Below are 9,733 nucleotides of genomic sequence, written 5' to 3'. Positions count from 1 at the left end.
CCTTTTTCTAAAAATTATGTTCTTTATGAAAACTATCATACTCTTTATAAATAAGCTATTTAAACTCCAATGTAACGCACAATCTGTTTCAGGTAGCAAGATCTATTTTGCATATTTCCGACTTTAAACAGACTTTTTTTAAAACCATGAAGCTTTAAGTCGTCTTCAGTTAAGCTGCTGTAATTCATACTAGCTGAAAATCTTGTGCAACCTAGGGTTTGGGGTTTTTTTTTTAACTGTGAAAATATCTAAAGTCTTCTGAAAATACTTATTAAAATACATATGAAAAGTTTACTTTTTCCACAAAAAGTAGATTAATACTTCAAGTATTTACAGTTTATTTGAATGAAAATTATGATAATATTTCAAATCTGGGCATAAAATAATAATTAATATATCACCATTACTTAATACAAATTATGAAAATTCAAGTAATTCTTCGTGTTCTATTGTAGTACTGTAACAGCAAACCATCCTTCTTTCTACTCTAGTAGGCTGGAGGTGAAAGTATTTTTCACCATTAGAAACTGAGATTCTCGGTGTGATCTTTTCAACTTTGCACGACGGTTCTGGAACCAGATCTAAAATTGAAAGAAAAGGCATGCTTTTCAGAAATACAGCACTGTAGGCAGAATAAGCTTTGAAACTTAAAAATAGTTGCTGAACTTTACAGTATTTTGTGTAATGGCAGTAGTTTGTAAGTTCAATACAAATTTAAAATCTGCAGATGATAGCATGTATCTACCTGCAATAATTTTAACACCACAGACGAAGAAAATAATACCCCCAGCTTAACTGGAAAGTGAGGACCAGCTTCACTGTGATTAATATAAAAACGAATATTAACTTCAGTGACACTGAATCAGATGCTGAGCATCTGGAACTCACGCACAAGTCGTAAGGTGTTACTTCTTCAGCTGCTTTATTAATCTCAGCATCAAGCTTCCCATCAACCCCAACATAAGACTTGCATCAAAAGCTTAATAAACCTCAAGGTGAGACCCAAATTCTAATGTTTATGGTACGCTTCTTCTCACATTGGACTACCTGGAAATCAATAATTAAAATCCCTGAGTAGATTTTGCTTTTGGCCAGATGAAGACTTAGGCTCAAACACTGGTTTAACACATATATGCTCTACTGACAGTCTCACAAAATACTCAGACATTCATACAAATTATTTCAATATTTGTTTTTCAAATACCGCGACAAGCATAATATAAACATGATTTTAAAACATGAAAGCAAATGATCAAGTTCAGCACATGATAACTAGAGATTAAGGGAGCAGATATCATGGAAATATCACAGTGATGAATACCTCATCAACGCTATGGAAGAAGGTTTAAGATTTCAAAAGGAATTCAATGGCTTCCAATTCACAAATCATTGAAGGCATACCACATGTATAAATGTACATTGTTTTAAATTGATATTATTAAAATTACTGCTACTGCTATCAAACCACTTATATAACCAGAGAGTACATATAGATGGAATTACAGAAATAGATTCAAATAGATTTTTAATTACCTGGATCCTGTCTTCATCTAAATCTAATTTGCGAGCTAGCTCTTCTCTAATATCAATGCCAGGGTAGGAGTTCATTTTAAAAACATTTTCCAAGACTTCAATCTGAGGAGATTAAAACACACTTGTTGAATAGGTATGACTACCTTCATAGGAGTAATAAAGAAAAGAAAATAAATTAAAAAAAACAGTTTAGTTTGTTCAACAGGAGACTTCCAAGCAGTGTTTGCACAATTCTGATTCCACGCATAAACACAGGTCTGCTGAAATTAGCAATATTACTGTTAATTTACACTAGTTCCTGATTACATTTCTCTCTGCAGAGGTACATCATACTGAATTAGTCAGCTGTTATAGGCTTCTACGAACATTTTACTAAACTACATTGTAACCCATTTATTAAAAACTATGAAAATCCCTACCTGGTTTCTAGTGAATGCAGTTCTTGGTCTTCTACCCCTGTACCAGCTCAATTCTCGTTTGAAAGATAGCCTTTCAGTGACTGAAAAATATTTTTCACATTTCAAAACTTTTTCCTCTTGCACTGGATTACTGTTAGCATGCAATAATGGATTTTCATAGCAAACAACAGGGATTTGCAGATGAGGATTACTGTCATCACCTAAAACTAGAAAAAGCAAGCAAACGAGAGCTTCAATTTACTGGTTTTCAGTAGAAATATGAAAACATAAACATTTTTTAAAGGAGTAAAGCTTGAGAGGTTACAAAACAGGCTGCTGACTTACCCAAGTTGGTGCATGCATCCATCCATGGTCTGTGAGGTTTCACAGCTGGAATGCCATCTTTTTTCTGCTCCAGTCCCAAAATACTTTCAATGGAAAACGAGCACTGTGTGGTTTTATTTTCTACAAAACCAGACACTTTCCGAAGATTCTGAGATGCTGATGTATTAGCAGCACATAGCGATGTACTTGCCATGCTTTCACATTCAGCCAGCATAGCATGTATACTGTACTTGCATTTCTCCGCAAGTCCTCCTTATAGCTATGTTGACAAGGGGGTTGGATTTGCAACGTCATTAATTAAAATCTTTTATTAGAAAGTTTTAGCATGTCAATGAAAACTCTCCCACCAAGAGGCACGAGGAGTTAATTGTTTATTTGTTTGCAAGTAATTAGCAACTAATGGTGACACTAGGGGGGCCACCAAGAGGGACAAAAAGTGTTATCTCTCCTAACCAGAACATCGACTTAACTTTCTCAAAAGAAGCTGTGCACAAATATAGTACTTCTCTTTTATTTGAAATCATTAATGTATAAAATCAGTTTTTTTAAAAACTTTATACTCTAATGGACTCCACTTACCTAAACATAGCAGCATGATAGGAAACCAGTCAAGTAATAAGTAATCTCATTTAAGTGAATTTCCTTCCAAGGAAATTTAAAAAATAATCTCTTAATGCTATTAGGGTAATCCCGATGAAAATGCCTGTGTTTTCATATGCATATGTAATGGTGAACGTGGTCAATAAAACAACAATAGCTTTTGGCATAAGGCACTGTGCAGTGGGTTGGCAATGTTGTCAAAGCTCAGTGTAATTGCCTTCCAAGTGCCTGGATTAGTTAACAGGAACAGTTGCACCAACTATTTTAAATAATTCATGCATTCATTTTTCTTATTAAAGTAACTTTGTTGCAGCTTTTTTGAAACATACCATATGTGAAATTTCCTGATCATTCTTTGCAACATAAAAACAAAACTTAAAGTAATAAAAGCAGTACACTGAAATTTACCGCTTTAAAAACACCCATTTACTGCTAGATATTCCTCCCTTCTTGTAGGTTTATAACCAATAGACATTTATTTAAATCCTACAGACAGAACACTTAAAATGACCAAAAATCACAAGTAATGGGGAGAAAAGAGGTAAAGGTTTTGTAATGAAGTTCAAAGTTTGAAAACAGAATTCTGATTTCATTCATTATAAAGAAAGTACTGACTATAACATTTTCATATTACAGGTCATCTGTCAGCCACACAGCAGTTTAGATGTCACATGTTCAAAACCAGCTTTTGGTTCAGGATAGCCTCTCTACAGAGATTTTTCCTTTTCTTATTTTGGACAAAGCTTTATTTTAGAACATGCAAAAATGAAAAGAGTATTTTAATTTCAGCAAGAGTTACCCCTCTTAAATAAGACTTCTAATTTGGAGCACATGATGTAGAAGCAGGAGCACATAGGACTATGTGCTTTCAGAGGAAAAATCTGGCCCTTTATATTTTCTTGTTTTACTGTTTTCTCAGAGTAGTTTATTCTGTGTAATCAGTCACATCCACATGGCTAACAACTAATATTAAGGAAATAAACTGTACCTCCACTTTGATTTTCTGTACATTTGTAAACAACCCATTGAAAACAACCCAAGACTAATCTTTAGGAATGGACAGAAGCAGGAAATGGTACAGTCTAGAAATTACAGTACTGTGCTGAGAGAGATTCTACAGAAAAAAATGCAATCCATATATGGCTTTATATCAGAAAGACGTTCAGCTGAAGAATGTTGACTTACTGGACTGACTTTGTGTTGTGCAATGAGATTGTTGTCAAACCAAACTATCAAAAAGAGTGACAATTCAGGAAGTGATCTTACCAAGGACACCTTATCAGACCGTATCAATCGATCTTGAAGTGGCATGAATATAACTGCAATGACCACCTGCAAGCTAAGCTCCAACCACCATTTGACAACCTCAGCAACCACCAAGTGTAGACATACAAAAAAGCCATAAGGACCTCTGTATGAAACCACTGGCTGCTGGAATATTTGGTGAACTAGAGGTCAGTGGGAAGCAGTGTTAAGCGAGGGCCTTACAGCCCTTTATGTTTCAGCACAGCTGTTCCCAACAAGGCAACCTATGACCTTAACAAAGCAACAGGACTCCTTTTCTTGACTGCAGGCAGTTATTTTGAGTATTCAGACTGCACACCAGGTCCAGAGGTTACTAAAGAGATAATGCAAAGCCTCTTATATAGCAGTGATTGGTAGATCAGTTTTCTGCCTCTACAGTCTCTACATGGAACACCAGTTTCAAAAAAAAAAAAAAAAAAAAAATTCCCACAAAACACATTAAGTCAAAAAGAAAACAATACATCTCTTTCTGTACTGAACTTGGAGCTGCTTACCAATTTCTCTATCCCAAAGAGGTGAAAAGCATGATCACTGATAGAGACAGCCTCTTGAATCCAGAAACTAATGTGGACTTTAATAATACAAAAAACTCTTAATGATTATAATATAAATAGCTAGTTTCCAAATACAGCCCACTATTTTGTTTTTTAAAGAACTTAAAAATACCAACAAAGCACTGATACAAAACATGTTTCAGATAATATTTATTTCTCCTGAATGAGTATGAATTAAATTAACCTGAGCCACACAGCTGAGACTCAGATTACCACATACTTCAAGTCCCTAAGTGGTAAATACCTTCATAGGTGTTCTCTTCAGGAAGCTATCAAGAACTATCAATAAAGACAGGCATGTGTAGTGGTAAGAGAGACATTTATGAGAGGCACATATCTTCCCAAAGCTAACCATTAAGTTAACCAAGTAATTATAACTTATTTTTGGTCTCTCTGAGATTGTGGAAGATGGAAAAAAACTTTTTCAGGGTAGTCTGCTTTTAACTCCTAGTTGGAAACACTCATTCTTTCAGGGTTTTTTAATGACTTTTCAGGGAAAAGAGATCTTAGTAGCTCTCAAAAAGAATTTTCATAAAATAGACCAAAACCAGTCAACGTGTTCACTAGGCATAGGTCAGAAGCTCATCAAATGCTGCCATCTGGTGTTGAGGCTTGCCCAGCTGTTAAATTCGTTCAGCAAGGTTATCTGAGTAAGAAACTGTGTTATTATTAGAATAATCATATTACATTCATTTGCTCAATGTTGAATTGAATCAGACCTGGAGACTTCAATGTGGTCACTGAAATGTATCAACAGTCTTGTTTTTAAGCAGAGTTCATGGCTGCAACTGCATATATGAAGTACCAATTCAGAAATTCACAGGGTAGATGCTCACACTATGCTCTCTAATTTCTGAGAAATCCAGTGTAATTGAAACACCATATATCTAAGTGACCTTTATAATGCTAATGCAGCTCAACATAATTGTTTATAAAAATTTCACAAGAAAAGAGAACTTACTCTGAAGATAAGAAGCCTTCATTATACCAAAATTCCATTATATCCCTGGATGTGTTCAAGGTCAGGTTGGATGGGCTTTGAGCAACCTCATCCAGTGAAAGAGGTCACAAAGTGGGGTGGGAACTAGATGGTCTTTAAAGGGCCCTTCCAACCCAAACCATTCTATGAGTCTATGATTCTAAAACAACATACATGTGGAGATACATCTACTGGAATGTCTGGGAGAAGGTCTAGCATTCAAATGTTGCTAGATTTCTTTGAACAGAAGCTTGCTTAGTTGTAGGAGAAAGCTATTTGTTATCAAGATAAACAGTCAAACAACCTTTCCATAAGAAATGAGGAGATGAAACTATATTTTCCACAGGGCAGAAAACTTAAAGTTTTAGATCCAAGAATACCAGATTAAATTTCTACTGAAAGTGTAAATAGACCTTGAGCGTTCACTCAAAAACTGTATTTCATTATTTTGGCCCATTAGAAATGATCAATACTTCCCTTGCAACCCATATGAAATTACCTATAGAGTTTTAGCTAAATACCGTTGTAGGGGCAATTAGAGCAACACAACAAACATTAAGTTGAAAATCCTAAGTAATCAGTAATAGGAGAAATCAATGCTCCTTGGATATGCAAATCCAATCCTCTTACAGCAACACATACTTGATGAGGCAGCAAACTAATCTCTCTTTCAGATTTTGCACCACTGTTTTTTGCCCAGGGACAGTAGACCTCATCTGTTAGTAGATGAAGCTCTCGTTCTTTAGAGATGTGAAGCCTCTAAGGACTCTGTTTATACCAGCTGAAGAGACCACACCAAGCATTCTTGGTGGCTTTGGTCTGAAACCCCAATGCTTACTGTTGCTACCTTTTGCCATTGTCACCCATTGCTACTCCACTGCCAGGACACCTTTCACAATAGCCTGTGCAATATTTTCAGCTTTTTAAAAAGGTAGAAATGGTATATATAATCTTTCTTGATTACTTATCACACTCAAAAAAAATTGCCTTTCATCTCACCTTTACCACAGCTTCTTTACCCAGCTGCACCAGTATTTCACCACCTCAGATATTCTGCTGTGTTGTAGGTCCCTTTCAAATATGTTTTGAACATGAGTAACAAAGATTATTTTCAAAGCCAATTTCAAAACTCAAAACTTCTTTTTTTAGGCAAGAACACCTCAAAACTGTTAACATCAATTTTCGCAAAACATGACCAAAAGCAGTTAGCTATTTCTTGGCTGAAGTAAAAGCTATTTTGACCCAGGGAGGTGAAGCAAACACAGATACATTCAAGGTAAATCCAAGGGTGGCACTAGGAAAAGTCTGAGAAACAGTGTGTTAAACAGTACGTAACATGCAAATAAAGCCTACCTTATCCAGACAGCTACTTTCACCCTCCAGCAGACGCAAAATGTTCTCTCCATTAGGGGACACATCTGGAATCCTCTAAAGACCTGTTGGCTACTCTTCTCCCTGTTTACATAGTGCAAAGAGTTAGTTCCCCACATTTTTAAGGCCTCTTAGTAAGTATTTTGCAGAAAGAACAAACAAACAAAAAACCTCCAAAACCACAAACAAACAAAAAAATCACACATTAACAAAAAGTTTACAATGCTGAAAAAAGTGTAACACTAAAAACACTTATTAGAGGGTTCAGAGGGATTCTTTAATTCATTACTGTCGAATCTCATCTGTTGCTGTCAAATTTGTATCTCAAAACTTCTGGATGCCGTGTAACATTTGTAAAAAATGTACACAAAAGGTAAGAACAAGACTAGTAATATCTTACAGAATGTTTCAACATAAGGGATCTATTTAAAAAGCTGACTACTAATTCAAAAAAGCCCTGCTATACTACAAAATTATTGGAAAAGGCCCCCTCTTGCTACTAAAGCGAACTGAATGATTAAACTGAATCGCTAAGATCAACAGAAACAAGACACATTTTTATGCTACATGCCAGCTGAAATACCAAAGCACATTTCTACATATTAATGGTATGTTTGTTAGTGTTTTGTTTTTTCTTCTACAAAACATTTAGTCCTCAAAGAGCTGTTCTCTATTCATAGCAGCTCAAGAAATGGTTTTTTCTTTTTCCTCTGCTACTTACAGCTGTAAATATACAAAGCTAACTAAACCCAATTCCATTTAAAGTTACAACCTTCCTGAATTCTGCTAGGGAAATGCATCTCATAGTAGAAAACAGAGCATTTCTTACACAAGACCGCTGTAAAACTTAGTCACAAGTTAACTGATCTCAAAACCAGAAAGCTATGCACATATATATAGGTCATGAACCAATGCTAGTGTTCTGTCACACAATAATTACAGTGACAAGACTTAGTCTTTAAAATCCCTTGTAAGATAACTCTGTATTATTTGGAAAGAGACAAGTGGTGTGACTTGCTTCAGTCAGGTGAGTCACCAGCTCAGCTGGTAAATGAACTGACTGAACAGAGTTGCAACTTGAAAATTGCCTCACCACTCCCTACAAAAAAACCCCAAAACAAACAACCCCCCTCCCCACCTCAAAAATCTTTAATTGTTTGTAATTTAATACCAGCCTTTTCCTTTATCTGCTTTTAAAGGTAAAACATGATCTGATACAACATAAAGAAAGGTCTCCATAACAAGACTGCACAATAGTTAATCATTTGCTCCACTGGATGACTTCGTGTACTTTCTAATCTGGTTTTATACTAAGTTCACCGGGCCCCAAAAAGGCAAAACCAGCAAGGAAACATCCTGGTTGGTTTTTTTTTTAGCTGTAATAATAAATGTATCTAAAAAGTTACCAATGGTCTATTAAAATGCAGAAATGAAATATCATCAAGTAATTTCAGAGTTGAACCAGTTTGCAAATTCAAATATGCTGTACTCTTAGGTTTTGCTTTTGTTAGTTTTAAGAGTGAGAATTTTATGCAGCCTCTTGTTTGACACAGAGTATATTTTAATCTGTTTTTAAATGAATGGAAATTTAGATGGATATTCTTGATAACAAATTTGTACATACCCAACGCCTCCTAAGAGACCTACTCTTAAAATACAAATTGGTTAACCTTCAGGAATAATTTAACGTACGATAACTTTGGTCAAAACCTACTAATCACAGAGGGCAATTCAAGAATATGCTCTTTTTTAGGCAGTGCACAATGATCTGGTTTGATTCCAGTGAGCCCTCACAGTAGTTTTAAGCATTTAAAATTGGCCACCAACTTATAGCACCAAGCTTATCCAGTCTAAGAAAGTAGGGAGTCCATTAGGACTGATTACACTCTTGCTTCTGAAGGGGAAAAATTGTGGTCAGCAATGGTTTTGGTTTTTTAGGACACAAGCAGGAACACCAGGTCCTTAGCTGAAGCTATCAGTTGGTAACAAAAAATCCTAGGTAGGTAGGTAGGCATAGAAATACTTCCTTGTAAAAGCCCTGATGGATAGTGGTGACAGACATGACAGGGATAAAAGGCGGCTTCTCAAAAGGGATGCTCCAGGTAACATCAAGAGTGCGAAAGATGCTTCCATCATGACAAGGACACAACAGCATTAGTCCCACTGTGGTTTTGCCCCCAAGATAATTGTCTATCTGTTCTGAGAAGACAGCGACAGCCAGAACAAAGACAAACAAGGCTAGGAAGACACACTGATTTGTAGCACAGAGCATGTAACTGCACATGCAAAAAGAAAAGAAAAAAAAGTTTGCTTGCTTTTTCCCAGTAACTTCGTTTGACAACCGTCACCTGTCCGCAGCACCGCTGGACAGACAGCGTGGAAACGTCTCCTTCTGTCTCCGCTCCCCACTCACCTCCCCGAACTGGGGGCCGACGCAGGGGGGGAGGGGCCGCTCTCCCGAGAAGCGGGAGCCGATCTGACCGCCAAAAGGCCCCTCTTCTCCGCTGCTCATGTTACTGACAGGGAGAAGGACGGCGCCGCGGACTCGGAGGGACGCACTTTTCTTCCTCCCCTGAGGGACAGCGTACCGCAGGGGCACGGAGGGCAACGAACTGCAGCGCGCGCGCCCCTCCCCAGGCAGCGCCAAG

At 36.8% G+C, this 9,733-nt stretch overlaps 1 protein-coding gene across 4 annotated transcripts; it reads right to left on the bottom strand.

The window, feature by feature from the left end:
- Positions 1 to 207: 207 nt before the first annotated feature.
- HESX1 (HESX homeobox 1) lies at positions 208 to 7,172 on the bottom strand. 4 transcript variants are annotated; one of them, XM_009576343.1, is made up of 5 exons: positions 7,068 to 7,166; positions 2,277 to 2,359; positions 1,953 to 2,158; positions 1,534 to 1,635; positions 208 to 581 (listed from the first exon to the last, which is right to left on the bottom strand). In XM_009576343.1, exons 1-5 carry the CDS (start codon positions 7,130 to 7,132, stop codon positions 483 to 485), a joined length of 555 nt encoding a protein of 184 aa, XP_009574638.1. In that variant the 5' UTR covers positions 7,133 to 7,166; the 3' UTR covers positions 208 to 482. The 4 variants fall into 4 exon arrangements, with proteins under 4 accessions (XP_009574638.1, XP_009574637.1, XP_009574639.1 ...); XM_009576342.1 differs by having other exon boundaries at positions 265 to 581; positions 2,277 to 2,535; positions 7,068 to 7,172; XM_009576341.1 differs by lacking the exon at positions 7,068 to 7,166 and having other exon boundaries at positions 328 to 581; positions 2,277 to 2,529.
- Positions 7,173 to 9,733: the final 2,561 nt, after the last annotated feature.

Source organism: Fulmarus glacialis, unplaced genomic scaffold, assembly GCF_000690835.1.
Source record: "Fulmarus glacialis isolate BGI_N327 unplaced genomic scaffold, ASM69083v1 scaffold36534, whole genome shotgun sequence".
Lineage (NCBI taxonomy): Eukaryota > Metazoa > Chordata > Aves > Procellariiformes > Procellariidae > Fulmarus > Fulmarus glacialis.
The sequence above is the reverse complement of the archived record's forward strand: the minus strand, read 5'-3'. Positions and strand labels throughout refer to the sequence as shown.

What these genes read in the sequence shown, in the direction of transcription:
- HESX1 (XM_009576342.1), bottom strand. Translation starts at nt 2,490, where the DNA reads ATGCTGGCTGAATGTGAAAGCATGGCAAGTACATCGCTATGTGCTGCT. An exon ending in CTGCATTCACTAGAAACCAG is followed by an intron (nt 1,636 to 1,952) that starts GTAGGGATTTTC and finishes TAATCTCCTCAG; the next exon opens with ATTGAAGTCTTGGAAAATGT. An exon ending in TAGATGAAGACAGGATCCAG is followed by an intron (nt 582 to 1,533) that starts GTAATTAAAAAT and finishes TTTCAATTTTAG; the next exon opens with ATCTGGTTCCAGAACCGTCG.